Source organism: Sapajus apella, unplaced genomic scaffold (assembly GCF_009761245.1).
Source record: "Sapajus apella isolate SASKATOON/1434 unplaced genomic scaffold, GSC_monkey_1.0 scaffold288, whole genome shotgun sequence".
In the NCBI taxonomy this organism is placed as follows: domain Eukaryota; kingdom Metazoa; phylum Chordata; class Mammalia; order Primates; family Cebidae; genus Sapajus; species Sapajus apella.
The window spans coordinates 19,801-42,448 of NW_022437228.1; the positions used below are offsets into that span (position 1 = coordinate 19,801).

Sequence of the window (22,648 nt, forward strand, 5' to 3'; positions counted from 1 at the left end):
TCTCAATGAGGAATCACCTTGACCATCTGGGGGGATGTGGGTTGAGATATTTACACAGTCATTGGAGGATGATGAACATGTTCTTTGAAAAAATAGCAGGTTTAGAGATACCAACCAGTGGTCAGAGGCTTCAATTAGAGAAAGAGCCTGTGACTTCTCAGTGCTGTTTCCCTGAAAAACTCTGGGAGAAAGAAATGGAGTGACTGGCCATGTCCCTCCAGCTCCCTGCACTGTGGTCATACCTACTGCTGCCACATTCTCAGCAGGAGCACCCCTACATGGGCACAAATTTTATGGCTCAGGCTGGTCATCACTCTGGGTCCACAGTAGCTGGTCGGAGAGAAACTGTCTTCAGCCCTGCCCGGCAGAAGAAAAGAGCAGTCCTGACTGATCAGCTGGGTTCCTGCCATCCAGGCAGAAGTCCTTGTCTGTCTGGAGGCCCAAAGCATGACTGTGCTTCCTTTGAGGATTCCTCCCACACCAAGGCTGTGGGTTCTGCTGCCGTCCTCAGGCCCTGTGCAGTCTGTTCTATCCCTGCTTTAGCTACGGGCTAACCTGCTCCCCGCAAGCTCCCTGCACACAGGACACCGGAGTCCTCCCAAGGGCTGCTCTTCCTGGAGAAGAAGGAGAACCAGGCAGTAAGGTCTATCTGAGCATCATGGGAAGGAAGTGATCCGATTCTGACTCCAGTGGTCACACACCCTTGGTGTCTCCTGCTGTTACGGACACAGGAAGAGGTGGAAATCTGTGGGTTGTGGTTCTAGCCAGGAATAATCCATAAAGGGTGAAGGGGCAAGGACACTAGGCATGGGGTCTCCTTGTTATCCTCATGGTGTCAACGGCCTGTGTTTTGTGTTTCTGGAGAGATCTATGGCTGGATGTGACACTCCCTAGCAGAAGACAGGAATCAAAGAGGAGGATCTCTAATAGAAAGATTCACAAAGGAGGAGGGAGAAAAAATTGGGCAATATGCTCAGGGTAAGAAAGATGGATTTGTGTTAAGGGCTATTTATTTAGCTTCTCTGTTTTTTTTTTTTTTTTTTTTTTTTTGAGATGGAATCTTGCTCTGTTGCCAGGCTGGAGTGCAGTGGTACAATCTCAGCTCACTGCAACCTCTGCCTCCTGGGTTCAAGCGATTCTTCTGCCTCAGCCTCCCTAGTAGCTGGGACCACAGGTGTGTGCCACCATGCCTGACTAATTTTTGTATTTTTAGTAGAGACAAGTTTTCACCATTTTGGCCAGGATGGTCTCGATATCTTGACCTCGTCGTGATCTGCCCGCCTCAGCCTCCCAACACTCATTTTTATTATTAAATAATTTAATAACAAAAATTGTTTTTCAATGAAATTTTGGGAAATTCTAATCACCATTCCTTTATTAAATATCTAGATATGTACATCTAAACATATGTATATACATATGCATATATAAAACATATATAATGTATATTTGTGTGTATGCATGTGTGTATATTTATATATATGTATATATGCATGTGTATATAAACACAGAAAGACAAATTAAGAAATGGGGAGGCTTCCTTAATTTCTTAGTAATGGTCTGTTTATATCTAATAAAAAGATGCCCCTAAGGTTGAACCACTAGAATCATTTTATTTATAATGTGGAACAATAGAGTGTTTATGGCTTCTAAACATATTGGATCACATTTTTCTAGCAATATAAGAAATAAGCAAAAGTGTAAAACATTTTACGTTTAAATCAATACTTTTATTTTTTTAGTTGCTATGTTTATCTACCAAGTAGACATTATATCATTCTGATACTCTTATAAATTATTGAATTAAAGCTTGTTAAATACAAATGTTTTATGTGCAAATAGCATATCAACATTTATGTTTCTCACATATGCTTTCAGAAATCACTTTAAAATGTAGCAGTTGATAATGTTGACAAAATATCAAAACCTATAAACTCCAGGTTTAAAAACAACAAAGTACACAGTATACTTAAGAAAATAGTGTCAAAACGCACTACTATAAGAGACCATGATCAATATTTGAATTTTCTTTTATATGAAGACACTAAAAAACTTTTAGCAGTGACTAGATAAGGTTGTAGAGATTCCCTTATGTTTCTATTGCTGTCCTTGAGAAGGAGCGTGGGTGGGTCTAAGCAGAGGTGGCTGTGCAGACCCAAGATGCTAGCCTGGCCCCCTTATCCAGCCCATTACCCTAGTCCCAGCCAGTCTCACGCGTGGTCCATCACCATCTTCTTGAGTGGAGAGAAAGACAGGTGGTAGAGAGACAGGAAAAGAGTTAGTTTAGAGTCGGCAGTGGGAGGGAAAGAGGTAGATAGCGTGGGTTCATGTAGTACTTTGACAACTGTGGACTTACTTCTGAATGAAACATAAGTCATTGAGAGTGTGGAACGGTGAAATAGTATTTCAAAATAAAATAGAAGAAGATTCCAGTGAGCATGTGGGGAATCACAAACACTCACAGCTGGGTGAATAAACAAGCTCTGCCATCTGGGGAAAGTTTCTCTGCACACAAGGAGAGTAAGTGTGTTTGCCACTGTCATGCAGAAGTTCACCCATACAGAGACACAAGGAAATGTTTATAAAGAGACCCTTATTGGGAGCAATGTATTGGAAGCAATGTAGGTGTTCAACACAAATGGAATTCAGAACACAAATAGAAGATAAATTGCTAGCCGTCTGGAAGTAATATAATAACTTCTTACGCATTGTGGATGAAAATATAATTATCAGTTGGAAAATAACAACAAAAACTTTCACCAAATTAAAAAAAATCAAATACTCTGAAGAAAAAAGCAATGTTCCACTGATTTAAAAACAGAAACATACATAAGGGATTCTTCAAGCCTGTGTAATGGGCTTTTTGGAAAGTAGACTTGAAGCACATTATTTCACATAAACGGGAGTCTTAGGAAGAGATGGGGACACATATAATGGCTAAAAATTGAAATAAATGCATAGAGAGGTCTTTCAGTGTCTAGTGATGAGAGTAGTAACAATATTATGTGATGAAATTCCAAAATATAAAACAGAAAACTATTCTCGATTTGGGGGTTGTAGCAGATGATTCAGTAAAGTGAGGATTCATGAGGGGCTGATGCAGCGAACGACAAGCTCTCTGCGTCTCGTTGTTAGTTGGAAGGGCATTGCCTTGCCAGAAACCCGTTATTTAGGTTTCACAGGGTCCCTGGGTCCCTCTCCAACATCATGAGCAGGTTCAGAAGAGGAACAGAAAAACCCATGATTCTCTGGCTAACATGGCCCAGGTGTGCCAGAGAGGTAAGAAGGGTTTGAGATCTTGGCCAGAGTGAGACAGTGGGAGAAACTCCTGAGATGACCCCACCCAGCTTCGAAACTACTCAGGGACTGCAGGGGAGTTTAGCCAACAGGGTGCTCACCAGACTCAGTCTGGGCTGCAACTCACACCTGCTGCGACCCAGGGATCACCACGACCCAGGCCACCTCCACCCCTGGGTCAGTGCATCTCTTCCCTCTCTGCTTCTGATCTGTGAGTAACCAGGGCATGGAGGCCCAGGAAAAGTCAGATGGCAAGGTCTTATGTAAATGCTATGACTCCACCCCCATGAAGATTTCGGGGCTATAAAGAGACTTACGGGAACTATCTCCAAAGCAGAGCTTCAGGAAGCACAGTGGGAATCTGCACCATGCCTTGGGCTCCACTCCTCCTGACCTTCCTCACTTACTCTGCAGGTGAGAGTGGATCTTATCCAGGGACAGGCGGGATCCACACCCACCTCTGGTTCAGCCCCTCCACTTCCTGCCTCAGTGGATTCTGATCCTCCTCTCACCTTCCTCTCTGTCCCCCTTGCAGTGTCAGTGGTCCAGGCAGGGCTGACCCAGCCATCCTCAGTGTCCGAAGGCTTGAGACAGACAGCCACACTCACCTGCACTGGGAACAGTAACAATGTTGGCAACCAGGGAGCAGCATGGCTGCAGCAGCACCAGGGCCACGCTCCCAAACTCCTGTCCTACAGGAGTAACAACCGGCCCTCGGGGATCTCAGAGAGATTCTCTGCATCCAGGTCAGGAAACACAGCTTCTCTGACCATCACTGGGCTCCAGCCTGAGGACGAGGCTGACTATTACTGCTCAGCATGGGACAGCAGCCTCAGTGCTCACACAGTGCCTCAGATCAGTGGGGAAATGAGACAAAAACTCGAGAGCTCTCCAGGCCTCACTGAGCACACGGGGACCTCACAGTTTAACTGAACCCCCACTAAAGTCAAGGGATGTATTCACAACAGTGTACACTATTTAGACTGTTAAAAATAGAAACATGAGGTCGGGTGCGGTGGCTCACGCCTGTAATCTCAGCACTTTGGGAGGCTGGGGTGGGTGGATCACTAGGTCAGGAGAGTGAGACTGTCCTGGCTAACACCGTGAAAGCTCATCTCTACTAATAATACAAAAAAATTAGCTGGGTATGGTGGCACACGCCTGTAGTCCCAGCTACTTAGGAGGCAGAGGCAGGAGAATTGCTTGAACCCGGGAGGCAGAGGTTGCAGTGAGCTGAGATCACGCCACTGCACTGCAGCCTGGGCAACAGGGCAATGAAGCGAGACTCTGTCTCAAAACAAAAAACAAAAAGGAAACATGAAGTGAAATTAGCAAGCCTCCACTATTCACAAATGTATGTAGGTAACATCATTGTTTTATATTAGTAGATATATAGATGTATAAAATATATGTGTATATATATAATTACTAGTGCATAAACATGCATATGCACTAGCATTTAGTAAGAAGAGAAACACTATGTTTAATTAAGAAAATATTTATTATTCCAGAGTTTTCTTATCCATTCCATTTGAAGATGATGGGATCAGTGCACTGAGGGTCCAGCTCTCTGGTCATGAGAGTCCATTCAGCAGGGCCACCAGCAGCCTCTCCCTTCTGTGGCCTGGGCTGATGCCTTGTCTTCTCATTAGAATCCCCTTCCTCTCTGTCACAGGGATCCCTAGACTCCTCGTTCAGATCCAAACTTGTCCACCACAGTTGGTTGAAGCCTCCTGGGCCCCACATTACTGTGCACCCTCAACAGCACACACAAAAAGGACGGCGTTCCCACGCGTGCTCTTCTTTTGCCTCATCACTGTCCTCTAACAGCCATGGGCAGCGTGTGGAGAGAGCAGGTGAAGCTGCAGCTTTGGGATACAGTTGACAAAGATGTTGACATTTTGAAAAAAATGAAGAAAACGTATATAGCTGTTTTAAGGATAATTGTCCATCGAGATAAAAATCCATGCATAAGAGCGTCACTCTTCCAATGATGGATGTGCGGAGGATCCTTCTCACTCTATTGTGAGGTAGCAACACCTGGAAAACTTACTGTGTTATTTAGTGTGCAGACATCTTGTAAACCACTTAACTGACACTAGGGAAGTTGACCAAACACTGTCCTCTCCACCTGTGAGGCCCCACTACCCTGTCACTTCTTGAGTCTGCTTTCCAATTCTGCTTCTTCAGATTTAAGGCATCTCTCCCGTATCTCTTTAAAGTCATTGCCCAAGTCTGTTGAGGAAGTGCTAATACACGGTGAGAATCCAGGGTGTATATTGAGGGAGTGATTCTGCGCCTAGGAGAGCCTGGCCAGGAGATAGAACACAGCTTGTGGGTGGGCATCCTCCCCACAGTGGAGCTTCTGGAGACAGAGCTCTGAGATGTCCCCACCACATCCTGGAGTGGAAAAAAGCATCCGATGAAGCCTGACCTTCCTGGAGTGTTCAACTATCAGTCAATAAAGTAGAGGGTTGTGATTCTGTGGCCCTTAGGAGCTTCTATGGGTCTGACGAGAGAGAAAATTTCCAGGAGGCAGCTGGCTGAGCCTGTTCTAGTGGGAGTGGCTACAATTTCCCCATGGGTATGTGACTGTCCCTTAGCTGGAACTGCTCTCATCCCATAGGAATGACAAAAGTTATTTCTTCCTTTTCCACCCCAAATGGAAGTTCTATCCAAAGAAGAGACCAATCCTCAATCACAGCACAGGTCAGAACTGGGAAGAGTGCATGGCAGCAACACATTTGCAGGAAGGGATTTTACTGCACAAAGATGAGGAGAAAGGGTAGAAAACACCCTAAGAATCCCCAGACCCCACTGTGGACCCCAGGAAGCTGTGTTGGGCATCCCTACGTGGAACCATGGACATTCACTTGTAATATACAATCCACATGAGAACATTGCCTGCTAGGCAAGTGCAGCTCAGCGGCAGGTTCTTGCCCTCACATATAATGAGGTGGTTGATGGCCCCTCACCCCATGTAGAATTCCTGACCTGCCATCTGCCCCCATTCTGAAGAACTGACAAGCAGCAGCAAAATCAGCACAGTTCAGGTCACTCCGGTAGTGACCACAGCACTGGGAAGGGAAAGTGGGGACAGAGGTCTGTGACTAAGAAGGGGGCTGTGAGGTGTGCTGTGAAGATGAGGGCGTCGGATTGTTTCATATTGGAAGTCACATGAGGATGACAGACGGTAGGTGTGTGAGCCCAGAGGCTTCACTGAACTGGTCCTGGACCGTGTTGTGACCCGGTCATTCTCCCCATGGGCTCTGTGTGCCCATCCAGTGCCTCACAGCCTCACACATTCACTCCACCCACTTCTGCATGTGCCTGGCGCCTCCCCTGGAAGGCAGATCTTTCTGTGAAGATCCCAAGTGAACCAGGCCAAGGTGTCCTTCCTTCTGCCAGGGATGCTTCTCTTTTCCCTGCTTCTCCTCATGTTGCCTTTTCATCCTCTCCAGGGGGCCCCAAACCTCAGAGCTCCTGTCCCTCAGGGCGTTTACCAGCTCCTCCCAGCCCTAATACCCTGTCATTTTCAGGCACGTGAAGAGCACCTTGACTTTCCCTGGGACCCGGTGAGGAGCCCACTCTCCTTTGGTCAGTTTCCCAGTCACAGCCCTGCCCTGGACCACACTCCTGCATGCCCCTCTGAATGCACTTTTCCTCTTTTTTGTCTTTGCGTATCCTCCCACACCTCTTTGGGAGGTGTGTCACACTGTCTTCGTCCAGAACTGGGATGCAGAGCCTGGCTCACCTCTGTGTATTGAACACAGGGATTGGACAACAGTCATCTATGGAGAAGAGACCCCTCCCAAGGTAATCGATGTGTGGAATTTCATGTGCCCTCCCAAAGGTCCTCATTCCATTTCTCACTCACGCAAAGAGGTCAGATTTGAGGTAGACAAACAACAAGAAGCGGACTAATGGTCTATGAAGTCCTTCACATCGGAGAAGGCTCTTTGGTAGTGTTTGTTTCTTCACACCATAAACCATGCTTTGATGAATAAACAAATTTTTGTCTTAAAATATGTCTTTATTTCTTTGTTATGTCCCATTTTAGACATTAATCAACTTTTAAAATAGCCTTCCTATATTTGAAAAATGCACACTTTATAAATCTCTGACTCTTTCTGCAGAAGATAAATGTCTGATATTTCCCAGGAACATGTAAATATGTCCTTGAAAATATTTCAGTAAATGAGCAGATAATCCCATAACATAGAATGAAAAATACATGGAAACTATATGAGAAGACAGTTGCAGATGTCAGGTGTAATAAAAGAAAGCCTGAAAAAAATAAAGTTGATAATGTTGGTCCTCCACCACAAATTTCCCAAATGTATAAGATTGGGGGGGAAATGTTGGAAAAGTTCTCTTTGATGTCCTTGATCTTGACCATCATGTCATGGCCATGGAAAGGGGAATAAAAGTCAAATTGGAGGGAGAATGAGGAAAGAAGGCACTGTAGGTTAGAGCAGAAAGTGTGACATGTTTAACAAGCAAAGAGGCCCTCGGTTGGTGAGGGCATAGTGCCCTTGCCCAGGTGACACGACCTGTGACAAAGCACCGTCCTCATTACTAAGGCACCTATGGGTGTGAGCACAGCAATGGTCTGAGAGTGGAGTCCCCTCCTTGATCTTCATGTGACTTTGTCACCTGCCATCAAGCAGAGGGAGCATGTGCTTTTAAAATATGCCTTTCACTAATACTTGCATAACATATTAGTGAAATAAATTAATTACAGTTTCCTCAAATGTAAAATGAGTGTTGGTGGCTTTGTATCCCCTTAAAGTAGCAGATGCTCTCATAGCTCCATGTTAATCATTTAATGCATCATCCCCACACAGTCCCCCATGACGGCACAGCCTGCTGTTTAAGCATTGCAGAGCTTTCTTTTATGTTGACATCTGCATCACTACCTGGCATCTAGCTTTCCAAAACAGAGAAACTAACACTCATCACAGCACCCTAAGCAGGTCCTAAAAAATATCTTCTATGAGAGCAGCATAACACCCAACAGGTCCACAAATGAGAACTTCAAAGTTATGTTGACTTCTTTAAACCTTTCCAAGGAAGCCAATTCATCACTAGCTGTGTAAATTCACTCCAAGCCTCTTTCAAAGCTCTCTGGTCTATTGACTTTCTATTCTACCTTCATGAAGCTTACTGATTAAGAGCTCTAATTAAATTTTCCCCGACTCACACCTGGGCCCACCCCTCTTTGTGTCCTCAGAGTCTTTCTCCTCTCCTGGTGTCTCTGACGGTGACATATGACCCCTGATCCCAGGGTTTCTCCATCTTCCTGCCTGAAAAGCTGGGTCTCCTCTCAGTGAAGGGTCCATAACCTTACCATGTGTGGTCCTTCCTAGAAAAGACAGAGACATTGCTTTTGTTTCATTTAAACAGAGCCGATTTTCTCTGATATTCATCACTTCCAACCACACAAAGTGAATCTAAATGTTTTAACCAGAGTACTGGCTCCACTAGCTTTTTGCTAATCTGAACAGATTTGAAAGTTTAAAAGTACAGTCAGTATTGGATGCTGAGCAGAGACCCCCTGGGCAGCAGCTGAAATTGTGAGGAGTGCAGGATGCAAGGACAGGGGCCCTGGGAACCAGCATCTGTCCAGGGCCAACGTTGCTTCTGCATCCACCAGAGGGCTCTGTGGTTTAAGCACTGCTCAGGCTCCCCAGCTCCCCAGCTATTTTTCCCCCACCTGCAGGTGTTCCTGTGCCCTCTATGGGGCGTAGTGCCTTATCCTTGTACAGCCTCTTCATTTCTTAGCCAAGGCCAGTCTGAAGTCAAAGGAGGGGCTTGTGCAGCTCCAGAAAAGGAGACATTTGCATGGAGACCTCCCACCCTGAGCATTACAGTGAAAGATAAGGAGGGTTGATGGCTCATTCCTGGCTGTGGTTCAGGAAGCAGAGCCTGAGGCATCTCCACCATGGCCTGGGCTCCACTCCTCCTCACTCTCCTGGCTCACTGCACAGGTGGCTGTCTGCAGGGAATTCAGGGATGGCTCCTGGATGTCACCTGGGATGATGGCCTCTGCCTTCTCCCTGGTAACCAGCCCCGATCTGTCCTCACTGATCTCTGTGTTGTTCCCTTCTTGCAGAGTCTTGGGCTGAGGTTGTGTTCACTCAGCCCCATTCTGTGTCGGGGTCTCCGGGGCAGACGGTCACCATCTCCTGCACCCGCAGCAGTGGCAGCATTGACAGCAGATACGTGCACTGGTACTAGCAGCTCTCGGGCAATGCCATCACCACTGTGATCTATGAGAATAAGCAAAGACCCTCTGGGGTCCCTGATCGGTTCTCTGGCTCCATCGACACCTCCTCCAACTCTGCCTCCCTCACCATCTCTGGGCTGGAGCCTGAGGACGAGGCTGACTACTACTGTCAGTCTTATGATGACAGCAGCAATTACCACACAGTGCTCCAGCCCCATGGGGAAGTGAGACAAGAACTCCACAGAACATGCCCACCCTGGGTCAGCCTCAGCCTCTTCCCACCAGGGTGTGTAGCTCTTCCCTCCTGCCTGAGTGTTTGAGTTGCACTTGTCTTCTCACAACTTTCTCTGTTTTTTTTCAAAATACCAATATCTCCTTCCAAATCTTGATGGAAGATGATTAATTCATGGGGTAGATGTTTAAATCAGGGTTTCTGAGCCACAACACTATTGCTACTCTGTGTTTGGGGCTGTCCTGGACAGTGTAAGCTGTTTAGCAGCATCTCTTACCGCTACCCATCAGATTCTGTTAACATTATATTCTCTCCTGGGACAACCAACTGTCTAAATACACTGCCAACATCCCCTTGCTGAAGGGCAAGTTCAGCCCTCATTGATGCCACTCTGATAAAGGGCATGTTTTCAACCATCAGAACACCCTTGACTTAGCATCTCATTTATGAACTTGAGGCTAGTTTTAAGAAAAAATATCTCCGTGTTTCTTGTTTCCATCTGATCAACAAGCAATATAATAGAACTAAAGTTTTTTTAATGCTAAAATTGTATTTTTAGCAACATGAGATCAGAACTGATGTTACCTAATCCTGTAGAAGCCCCAACCAGAGTCTGTAATGCAACTGTTTTGCGAAGACTAAGTGTGCACGTAACACTTTATATCTTTGTGTGCTTTGTATGTTGCACAATGAAATCTAGTAGATCTATATTTTATTAAAGGTAATATTTTTCAAGCATAAAAAGTATGAAGTGTTGCTACATGCTCCACATAGATGGACCTTGAAAACTTATGCTCCATAAATGGAGCAAACAAAAATATACAATTATTGCTATATTTATAAAAAAAATGTCCACAATCAGCAAATTCACAGAGGCCAAAAGGATAGGGAATATCTGCAATGGCTGTCATAACTGAAGTGAGAGGGTGACTTTGAGAATAAGAAACCAGAAAGCAATTGTTTTTATTTTGCTTTAAGTTCTGGGGTACATGTGCAGAACGTGCTGCTTTGTTACATGGGTACACACTTGCCATGGTGGTTAGCTGCATCTGTCCCCTCAACATCTACATTAGGCATTTCTCCTAATGTTATCCCATCCCAATCCCCCACCCCCTGCTATCCCTCCTCTAGCCCCTCCACCCCCAACGGGCCCCAGTGTGTGATGTTCCCTTTTCTGTGTCCATGTGTTCTCATTGTTCAACACCCGCTTGTGAGAACATGCATTGTTTGGTTTTCTGTTCTTGTGTTAGTTTGCTGAGAATGATGGTTTCCAGCTTCATCTATGTCCCTGCAAAGGACACGAACTCATCCTTTTTTATGGCTGCATAGTATTCCATGGTGTATATGTGCCACGTTTTCTTTATCCAGTCTATCACTGATGGTCATTTGGGTTGATTCCAAGTCTTTCTTATTACAAATAGTGCCACAATAAACATACATGTGCATGTGTTTTTATAATTTAATGTTTTATAATCCTTTGGTATATATCCAGATTAGCAAATTGGATAAAAAGTCAAGACCCATCAGTGCAAAGACACACATAGGCTCTAAATAAAGGAATGGAGGAAGACTTACCAAGCAAATGGAGAGCAAAAAAAAGCAGGGGTTGCAGTCCTAGTCTCTGATAAAACAGGCTTTAAACCAACAGAGATCAAATGAGACAAAGAAGGGCATTACATAATGGTAAAGGGATCAATGCCACAGGAAAATCTAACTATCCTAAATATATAGGCACCCAATATAGGAGAACCCAGACACATAAAGCAATTTCTTAATGACCTACAAAGAGATTTAGACTCCCACACAATAATAGTGGGAGACTTTAACACTCCACTGTCAATATTAGACAGACCAAAGAGACAGAAAATTAACAAGGAAATCCAGAACTTGAACTCAGATCTGGACCAAGCGGACCTAATAGACATCTACAGAATTCTCCACCCCAAAGTCACAAAATATGCATTTTCTCAGCACCACATGGCATGCACTCTAAAATTGACCACATAATTGGAAGTAAATCACTCCTCAGCAATGCAAAAGAATGCAAGTCATAACAAACAATCCCTCAGACCACAGTGCAATCAAATTAGAACTCAGGATTAAGAAACTCACTCAAAACTGCACAACTACATAGAAACTGAACAACCTGCTCCTGAATGACTACCGGATAAATAATGAAATGAAGGCAGAAATAAAGATGTTCTTCAAGACCAATGAAAACAAAGACACAATGTACCAGAATCTCTGGGGCACATTTAAAGCAGTGTCTAGCGGGAAATTTATAGCACTAAATGCCCACATGAGAAGTGAGGAACGGGCTAAAATTGACACCCTAACATCACGATTAAAAGAAATAGAGAAGCAAGATCAAACAAACTCAAAAGCTGGCAGAAGACAGGAAATAACTAAGGTCAGAGCAGAACTGAAGGAGATAGAGGTACAAAAACCCTTCAAAGATAAATAAATCCAGGAGCTGGTTTTAGAAAAAGATCAACAAAATAGACCACTAGCCAGACTAATAAAAACGAAGAGAAGAATCAAATAGATACAATAATAATGTTAAAGGGGCTGTCACCACCGACTCCACAGAAATACAACCTACCATCAGAAATTACTACAAACACCTCTATGCATATAAACCAGTAAATCAACAAGAAATGGCTACATCCCTGGACACTTACACCCTCCCAAGACTAAACCAGGAAGAAGTTGATTAGACCCATAACAAGGTCTGAAGTTGAGGCAGCAGTTAATAGACTACCAATCAATAAAAGTCCAGGCCCAGATGGGTTCACAGCCAAATTCTACCTGAGGTACAAAGAGGAGCTGGTACCATTCCTTCTGAAACTATTCTAAACAATACAAAAAGAGGGAATCCTCCCTAACTCATTTTATGAGACCAACATCATCCTGATACCAAAACCTGGAAGCAATTTAAAAAGTAAACTGCAGTCGTCTTCCTGAACAAAGGTGATGGTTTCCCTATCCTTAGTTGTATAAAAAAGTCTACTGGGTGAAGCTGAGGCCCATAAGAATACTTTTGTTTTCTTTTGTGAAATTAAACGTAAATAAGAACACTGCTTGCTCACTGATCTCCTCATTAGGTCACTTCCCGTGGTCTCTAAGAGCAGTCCTTCTGGCTTCCCAGTCTCATCCCTGAGCGCCATCATCTAGGGACTTAACAGCACAATCAGGGTCACACCTGTGAGACTCTCAGTGAGTCAGCAGGGCTGTGTCCTGGGGATGTAGGGCGACAGGGGGCCAGCAGAGGGTGCATGGGGTTGTCTCAGAGGATGAATGTGTCTGGCTCTGCCATCCAGGGAAGGCCTTCAGAAGGCTGGAGACCAGCTGAGCCCAGTGAGCTCACTGAACTGAGATGTGAAGTGACTGCAGCTGTCAGGACCTCTCAGGACCAATGGGCCATCAAGGTCCAGGCTCTCACTCCGTGGCACCTGGATCAGTTGAAATTCTTTTCCTTTTCTTCCTCCTCAAGGAAACAGAGGCATTACCTTGGACTGAGGGGTGCTGTCACTGATCAGGGTCCAGGATGTAAACAAAAAAGGAACTGAGGCAGATCTTAATTGATTTAGAGGGAAAAAGAAACACAAGTCACAGTAGAATCTGTATCCTGTGCTTTTTCCAAAGAGGGTTTTGAGGACTTCAATGTTTAAAGGGGAAAGAGCAAGTAAGAAAGAAAAGAGAAAAGGAAAAAGCAGGAGAAAAAACAGATAGGGAGTAGGCAATGAGGCAAATGGTAACATTCTTGTGACCATTCAGTAGAGACAGGATTAGAGGAAGCAATGATAGAAGAGCTTAGTGAATCTATAGTTCAAATATGGAAAGAAATGAGTGGGGGGAAGTCAACTATGCATGCCTCTCCGTGAATCCACATTTTACATAAGATGAAGTCAACATGTGAAGTTGCAGCTACTTCTGTGAACACAAGTAAGGCAGTTTCTGCATAACTTGGTTCTCAGGTTTAACTTTCCCTTTGACATAGTGAATTTGGTGGCCTGATTTTTTTCCTTTGATAAGGGACATATTTGAATGTAAAAAATTCTCCACCATTGGGACTTGTAGAGACTAAGAATTCGTAGTACTTCCAGTCCATGCTGGAGTCTTGGGGTGCAGGTCTCTGGATGACTGCACCATGACCCAGCCATTCCCCTTTTTGTCCTCCTCACCTTCTGCACAGGTGAGGGCTGGCCTGCCCTGAGGTGAAGACTCCACCCATCTCTGCTCCACTCCCTCCTTCATCTCATTTTCCTTTCTGTCTCCCCAACCCTCCAGGGTCTGTGTCCAAGGCCCCTGGAACATTAGGTCAAAATCACCTACACTGGAAGCCGCACAGTGTTGTCACCCAGGAACAGCTTGGTTGCAGCAGCACCTGGGATATGTCCCCAAACTCCTGCTCTTAGGAATAATAACTTCACCTCAGGGATCTCAGAGATTCCCTGCCTCCAGGTCAGGTAGTCTGGCCTTCTTTGGGCTCCAGCCTGGGGATGAGGCTGGCTATCACTAGTACAGGAAAGCAGCCTTGATGATTGCATTGTGTTTGTGGCCCATGGGGAAATGAAATAAAAACCTGGGAGCTTCCTCTGACCTTTTCACGCTCCTGAAGAATGGACCAATGAGCTTGTGAGAAAGCGTGGCCTGGGCCTCTGATGGATGCTATTTGGTGTTTGAAGGGGCTGTTATCTAAAGGGGCTCTTTCTAAGTTGTGAATACTAACAAAACTCAATAAATCAAATTAATGCTTAGAATTATTCATTAGACACATTTTATATGCAACACAATGCTAAATATTTTGGGGTTGTGATATTAGGCATTCCATACATTGTTAATAATGAGATAAAGGACAGAGTCTAGATTCATCTGCTTAGCCTCTGGTTTAGTTTCAGAAGAAACTGAGATTGCTGCTGGAATAGCCGAAGGAATCACCACTTATCTGCCTTTTTTCCTGACTATCTTTCAATTTCATGTAGTGAGCAGGGATCAATATGTAGATTATCTAACATTAACTGTGTTGTTTCCTTGCTGTCATCCCTGGCACAGAAACAGTGATGCCCCAACACAACTTTCCTCTTGAGTTTTCAGGAACTGAGTCTCTTAACTTGTGCCTAGATCCAGAGCCTCATCTCCTCCTGTTTCTACCAGTCCTTGAACTCAGCTGTTTGAGGGGAGCAAAGGGCTACCATGAGGGTACAATGGAGTTAAGTCCTGAGAGCTTGTGGTTGGGAAGGATTTGTAACACTGAAGCCTGACCTCAAGAAGTGATATCTGCTACAATGCCGTTAGAATTAATGAAAATGAGCTATAAGGGAAGATGGTGGAATGTTCCAGGTATTGGTAATAGCCTTTGTCAATAATATTTATAAAAAAGAATATAAGGCTGTTCATTCTATTTATTAAGACAGCTTGCATTGGCCCTAAGTGTGGCAGATCTCAGTGGGGACAGGGTCAGGCGAAGCCACTCTTGGTGAGCCTGGATAACCTAAAGGAAGGATATGAATGGATCATTAAGAGGTTGTATCCCAGAAAGCATGTGCTTGACCGCAGAGGCCATGGGAGTCATTGAAGTGTCATCTTCTGGCATTTATGAGCTCTCTAGGTACAAAGTGGAGAGTGGATTAAAGGGTAAACTGAGGAGACATCTGAGACTGGGAGACTAGTTAGGCATCAAAGACAATAATCCACAGACAGATGACAATATACTTGCTAGAGCTGTGACAGTGGAGAAGGGAAATTAGCAATTTACCATCCGGAATGAAAGAGTAATTGGAAAGAATTAAAGATTAAGTGTGTGTATGGAACAGGAAAAGGAAGGCATCTAAGATGACTCCAACGTGTCTGCTTGGAGTTAAAACATTAAAAAATTATACATATAGTAAAGCAGAAACCACTGAAGTGATGTGATATTTGTAATTTGTTTTAATACCATTCAGTGAGAGATTAGCATGAGAGGTGGAATGGTTGAGGCTAGTCTATGCCTGTGGAGCATTTGTTGAACTAGTCTTTATAGTTTGTGTAACTTCAAAATTATCCCCCCTACATACACACAGTATCACAGATGGAATTCTCTAGGTTGCCAAAATATAGGTTTCCACCCTGATTTCCAATTGAAGCCCATCTCCTCCCAACAGACAGAGGAGCAGCTGGTATGGAGATCACAGAAGAAGCAGAAGCTCAGGATTCCCAGGACAGAGAAGTGGGTAAGGCTGGAACCCCTATCAACAGGAGGGGCTGTGAGCCCGGCAGGGACCAAGCCAGGAATAGGCCTTCGGGAGGCTGGGGAGTGTGAGTTTTATGCAAACAGCAATGAGGAGTCAGTGCAGGATTTTGATATATGGGGTGACCTGCCCAACAGGAATAAAAAAGATCTCTCTGGATGTTTGGGAAGAGAGTATCTGAGGAAGAAAGGGATTTTGTGTGTAGGTTATTACTGGATGGTCTCATGAGCTAAGAATCTGGGGGATCATTTACACAGTTAAAGTAAATTTGGATATTAAGTATGATGAGGAGGTGATGATTTCTAAAATTTCCTGTTCAAGTGTTCAACACATCTACAAACGCATTAAAATGTCTCACTTAGCTTCATAATTAACCAAGAAAAAGTAAATACATGTTTTTAAAAAATGTTTAAATGTAAACAAATTATATGACACTAAGTCCAAATTCTGGTGTAAAACGTCTAAAACAACTATTTAGAAAACCACAAACTTTAGAAAATAAAGCTCATATCATAAAATAAAAATTATGAATACACTATTAGCTAGTAAATATTATGCCTACTAAGACCATGACTATTTAGTAAATCACATCTAAGCACTAACAAATCTCCAAGTGCTCATGTGCTGTTAGAGTTGAAGCACTGTGTGAAATGTTTGCTGAATTGCCGTCTTTTAAGAAGGTCACCAACCTTATCTCCTGAGAATTTTTCATTCAGTGCCATTCCCTGAACAGCCCCTACGCAGGTTTCAAACCATCTTAACTGTAACAGCGTCTATGATGCTGACCAGATGGCACAGGTGGGCAATTTAACTTTTTCCAGAATATACTCTGGGGGTCCAAACACCTTAAAAAGTTATCCTTGTATAAGTTTGTACCACATATAAACCAAGACTCCTTCTGGGAGTGAGAAACTACAATAATAAAATACAATATCAGGATCACAGGATGTAGGATTCAGATGATGAATGTGTGAACAGAGATGATGGATGGTGAACTACAGAGAGACTGGGCTCTCAGGTCTCTGGGCCATGGAAAAGAGTGTGTCCTGTAACCAGCACAGGACACAGCTCGGTAAGAACCACACGCCCCAAGGATACCGGACTGGGAGCTGGGCCCTGTGCTCACTGATGGGGACTAAGGAGCTCTATCCTCTCTGGCCTGTCAGAGTCCCCTGAGCAGGGACCTGTGTATGGTCTCAGCAGGTCTTTCCTTCCAGGGCCCTCCCAGTGAGGGAAAGCCAGTCTTCCTCCTCCTCAGGCTGCAGTGTGAGCTGAGCTCCAACCCCTGGGCGCAGGGAGGGGCTGGGCAGTCCCTGAGTGGAAGCACATTGGCATGAGCAGCCCCTCCTCTGCAGATGGCAGGAAGAAAAGGAGGCCTAGGGCAGCCCAGTCCCACTGTGGGGTCAGTAGCTGTGTCTACCATGGCCTGGATTCCTTTCCTCCTCTTGCTCCTGTCTCACTGCACAGGTAGGGACAGGCCTCAAAGACCAGCCTGCATCAGAAACATGAGATGAGGCCCCTGAGAAATGTTTCCCTGAATTCTGCCCCAGTATCCACATGTGTCTTTTCATCTGAAGGAGTTATAAAGATTTTCCCAGTTAAAAACAAAAGCAAAGCTCTGCCAGCAGTGTATTTGTGGTCCCAAATCTGCTTCGGACACTGAGCAGGAGCAGAGAGAGAGAGAGAGAGAGAGAGAGAGAGAGAGAGAACAAGAGACCCATAGGGGAAAGGGTTTGTATGTGGGTATGGGAGTGAGAAGAGCTGGTGGCAAGTTGCTGAAGAGGCCTAATCCACAGAAGTAGGGTTTCATGTGGGACTTTCAGAATGAGCAGATGTGCAGTGGGTGGAGAGTGAGGATCAGAAGTTTCTAAGCAGAAATGAGAATCCAAAGATGGGTCATTGGTCATTCAGGTCAAAGGGAGACGTTATCTTGGCCTGTGCCTCCAGTCACTGGAGCAGGGGGGCCAGGATGTGCTCCCTGCAGGTGTTACTGGAAAGGGGTCCTGATCCAGATCCCAAAAGAGGGTTCTTGGATCTCACACAAGAAATAATTTGGTGGGAGTCTATAAAGTAAAGTGGAAACAAGTTTATTAAGATGGTAAAGAAATAAAAAAAATGGCTACTCCTTAGGGCAGCACGAAACACTGCCGATTGACCATTTTTATAGATATTTCTTGATCATATGTTAAATAAGAAGTGGATTTTTATTAGCTTTACAGGAATTCTATTTTAAACTATAGACCATATAGGGTAACTTCTGGATGTTGCCATAGCGTTTGTAACTGTGAGGATAACCAGACGTCACTTTCCTTACCATCTTGGTTCCAGTGAGTTTGGGCTGGCTTCTTTAGTGCATCGTGTTTTGTCAGCAGGGTCTTTATGATCTGTATCTTGTGACACCAGTCTGGTCCGGCTGACTTCCCATCTCATCCTGTGAATACCAATGCCTAACCTCCTGGTAATACAGCCCAGCGTGCCTCCGCCTCATTTTACCAAGCCCCTATTCAAGATGGAGTCACTCTGTTTCCAGCTCTTCTAACTTAGGGTGGCTGCAGAGCTGGAGGTGCAGATTGGGGCCGATCAGCATGATGACCCCTGAGAAAAGCACACAGAGTCATGGACGGGCTGTGACGTGGAAGAGATGAACTCACATTGGCATTTGGTCACTGACTTTCTAGCTGTAATGAGAACAGAATGGAGAGGCCTGGGACAGGGAGACAGGATGGGGTTGCTAGTGCCATCCTGGTGGGAAGATCTAGGTGAGTTACTGTGGGGATAAAGAAGAGAGAGCGGATTCCTGGTCTCTTTATGCTGTAGAATACATTGGACTTGGAGAGGACTCGGAGCTTGTGTGTGAGAAAAGCAGATCTATCTCAGCAGACTCCCAACAAACTGGCTGAGAATTTAGATGAAAGATTATTATTAAATAAAAGAGAAAGTCTGAAACAACATTTTCATCATATATATTTTTTTAACCCAGGGTTGGGATAGGTGGAAATGTGTGTGTGTGTGTGTGTGTGTGTGTGTGTGTGTGTTTAAATATTCACTGATTTTCCAATTCAAAAATATTTACTGAGTGACTACTAGGTAATAATAATATACAGGTTTTAGTGTTACCATGATGAATCAAATTGTCAAGGTCACAGGCATCTTTTTGTTTTGTGTGGATCTACAGTGAAAGATACTACACTAAATTTTTTCTGAATCATGCAGAGGAAAGCATTAAACACATACACAAACATATGCATGTTTTTGTGTGTGTAGTGTGTGTGTATGATCTATCTCAGCATACAATATTACTGAGACTGAGCTTGTGGATTAGGTCCTAAAAAATAATAGTGTTAACATTCACGAGGCAAGATCTAGGTGAAATTCTTGTATGTACCCTACCTCATACAATGCTGCTGAAACTACACTTGTGTATTAGGTCCCAGCAAAAATAATCATGTTAACATTCATGATACAATTAGAATGGTATCTAACACGAAGTAAGTGCTATAAAAGAACATTTGAGGCCAGGCACAGTGGCTCATGACTGCAATCCCAGCACTTTGGGAGGCCGAGGCAGGTGGATCATCTGAGGTCAGGAGATTGAAACCAGCCTGGCCAACACAGTGAAATCCCATCTCTACTAAAAATACAAAAATTAGTCAGGTGTGGTGGTGGGCACCTGTCATCCCAGCTACTCAGGAAGCTAAGGCAGGAGAATCGCTTAAACCCAGGAGGTGGTTTCAGTGAGCTGAGATCACGCCATTGCACTCCAACCTAGGCAACAAGAGCAAAAAAAAAAGAAAGAATATTTGAATTGTTACATAATATCGGACTGTGTGTAGAAGGCCTAGACAGGGCGTCTTGAAAGTTCTGGGTCCCTTTCCTGATTTTTCCACAAAACTCTAACCCTTTTACTTTTAACATCCCCCATTTCCAAGTTCACCCTGATGTGCCCACCCCACTTGGTGCAGGAACCTAGTCACCTGGTGGCCCCTCTCTGGTCTGTGGCTCCTGCCTGCCTCTGGGGAGAATTGTATTCTTGGTCATCTTCCTCAAGTCCAAATATCCACAAAAGCAGCAGATGTTTATCTCTTTAATAATGGCGATCTCTTCTTGAATGATTTCCCTGTGCATTTTTATTAAGGATCTCAGCCTATCGAGGGTCTAATGGGGACAAGTGATGAGGGTCATGGAGCTTGGCCTGCTATGGGGGATGTGGAGTGTGATGGGAGAGAGAAGTGGGTACCCTGAGACTCATATGGAGGCTGGAGAGGGTTATTAATCCCCCTGCCTTCCTAGCCACTGGGCACAGGACATATTCTCTCTGATTGCCACTCACCTATGTCCCCAAACACACAAAAATCTAAATGGGGAAGAAGCAGAGGATGACCTCATGCCAAGGAGTCTGGATCTCTGAAGAGAGAAATGTACTGTGATGAGCACCCTGCAGCACGAAGAGCCTGCAGTGGGAGTGGAGGGGATGAGCCCTGCCTCTGTGTGGGAATGGTGTGTGCAAGGCAGTGCTGAGGGCCAGCATTGCTCCAAGACCTTCAAGCCAGTGAGGAATGAACCTGGGCTCTGAGACAGTGAAGGAAACTGTGGCCTGTCCCTGAGGGTCTGTGGGGGTCTCAACTGGAAAACTAGGCCCTGGACCCCTGCCTTGGGCCCTCTGCTCTGTGCTTCCTGTTTCAACAGCTGGGACCTCCCAGGGCCAGAAGAGGCTCCCCTAACCCCACCCCACACTCAGCCTTCCCCAAGCTCAGGCCCAGGACATCAGGGGGAGGGGCATGATTTGCATGAAGGGTGCTCTCTGCCCTCTTGAGAGGAGAGGATAAGAGAGACTCTGTGCAGTTCTCCTCAACTGTGGGCTTAGGAAGCAGAGCCTGGGGCATCTCCATCATGGCCTGGACCCCTCTCCTCCTCCAGCTTCTCACCCTCTGCTCAGGTGACTGCTGTGGAATGCCAAAGTGATTACTGGGGACACATGGGGTGAATTTTTCCTTATATTTTAACATTGTGGGGTGGGTAATCACCCCAAACTCACCTCTCTGTGCCTCCCTCCTTTGTTCCAGGGTCCTGGGCACAGTCTGGGCTAACCCAGAAAGCCTCGGTGTCAGGGTCTGTGGGACAGAAGGTCACCTTCTCCTGCACTGGAAACAGCAACAATGTAGGAGGTTATACTGTGGGCTGGTACCAACAGGTTTCTCATGGCGCTCCCAAAACTGTGATGCTTGGAAGTACTCGGCCTACAGGGATCCCTGATCGCTTTTCTGGCTCACAGTCTGGAACCACAGCCTCCCTGACCATCTCGGGTCTACAGCCTGAGGACGAGGCTGATTATTACTGTTCAACATGGGACAAGAGCCTCAGTGCTCACACAGTGCTGCAGACACATGGGGAACCGAGACAAAAACCTGCCCTTGACCTGTCCTGAGGCTGATCACCCCATACTTGTCTGTGACAAACAAAGATTGTACCTGTGGCTGATCCTACAGCTTAAGCATGAGAGGATGTGAGACTTAACCACAGGCTCCGGCATAGGATCAGTGGGCCTTGTTCCTACATAATCTGTCCTTATTTAAAAAGGGAGATAGGCCCGGCACGGTGGCTCACGCCTGTAATCCCAGCTACTTGGGAGGCTGAGGCAGGAGAATTGCTTGAACCTGGGGGGGGCGGAGGTTGCAGTGAGCCGAGGTCGCGCCACTGCACTCCAGCCTGGTGCCTGGTGACGGAGTGAGACTCTGTCTCGAAAAATAAATAAATAAAATAAAAAAGGAGATAAATTTCACTTAGTATAAGATGTACAATTAAATTGTCTTATTATGTTTACAGAATTATGCATCTACCCCCATAATTTAATTTTAAAACATTTCTTCACCCCACAGAAAACTCCCACAATTAGCAGTCACTCTTCACACTTTCTCCCCAGCCACTGGTCACTGCTAAGTACTTTCTGCAAAGAACATGCATGTAAAGCCCTAAGAAACTCAGTGATTCCAAACAGGTAGATTTTTTTTTAAATGCCCAAGCAAGTAATAATAAATGACTGAAATCAAAGATAAAGACCAAAGTACAAAAGTAGACGAAAAGCTTTATATATACAGAAAATCAACTCAAATGATGATTGATATTTTGCGAGTACACATTGAGACCAAACGGCAATGCTGTATTCTCACAATGTCAAAACAAAGAGTGAAAGAAGTGCTGAGTCATAATGCTATATCCAGGTAAATATTTGTTTAAAAAAAAGGTAAAAAAAAAAAAAAAAGGCAAAAAATAAGACCTTGTCAGATGAAGAAAATCTAAAAGAATTCATCTCTAGTAGATGTGCTAAAAAAAAAAAAATCAAAACAAATCAACTCTAAAGGAAAATTTTCAGGTGGAAGAAAAATGATAACGGAGAGGAACATTGAACCCAAATAATTCAGGAAGAAAAACCAGTAAGTATAATCGAAAAGACCAGTTTTGTAGCTCTTAAGTTCTGTAAAATATGCATCTCAAAAGCTAAGTTATAGCATTTTTGATAGAATTTCTACTTACGAAAAATATATGTATATGACAACTTCAACCAAAACAGGAAACTGTAAGGGGTCTATGTGATGGGGAAACATTAGGCCTATTATTAAATCTAAATAGATGGTGAATAGTTATGTGAACATGTTGTAATCT

General features: G+C 44.6%; 3 gene segments (V, D, J or C); all 3 read left to right on the forward strand.

The window, feature by feature from the left end:
* The first annotated feature begins 3,264 nt into the window (after positions 1–3,264).
* LOC116545564 lies at positions 3,265–4,311 on the forward strand. The segment is given in 2 exon segments: positions 3,265–3,711; positions 3,833–4,311. Coding segments are annotated over 2 exon segments (444 nt in total).
* A 4,927-nt stretch (positions 4,312–9,238) lies between these two features.
* Positions 9,239–14,936, forward strand: LOC116545565. The segment is given in 3 exon segments: positions 9,239–9,287; positions 9,413–9,750; positions 14,883–14,936. Coding segments are annotated over 3 exon segments (438 nt in total).
* A 5,936-nt stretch (positions 14,937–20,872) lies between these two features.
* On the forward strand, positions 20,873–21,413 carry LOC116545554. The segment is given in 2 exon segments: positions 20,873–20,924; positions 21,052–21,413. Coding segments are annotated over 2 exon segments (408 nt in total).
* The last annotated feature ends 1,235 nt before the right edge of the window (positions 21,414–22,648 follow it).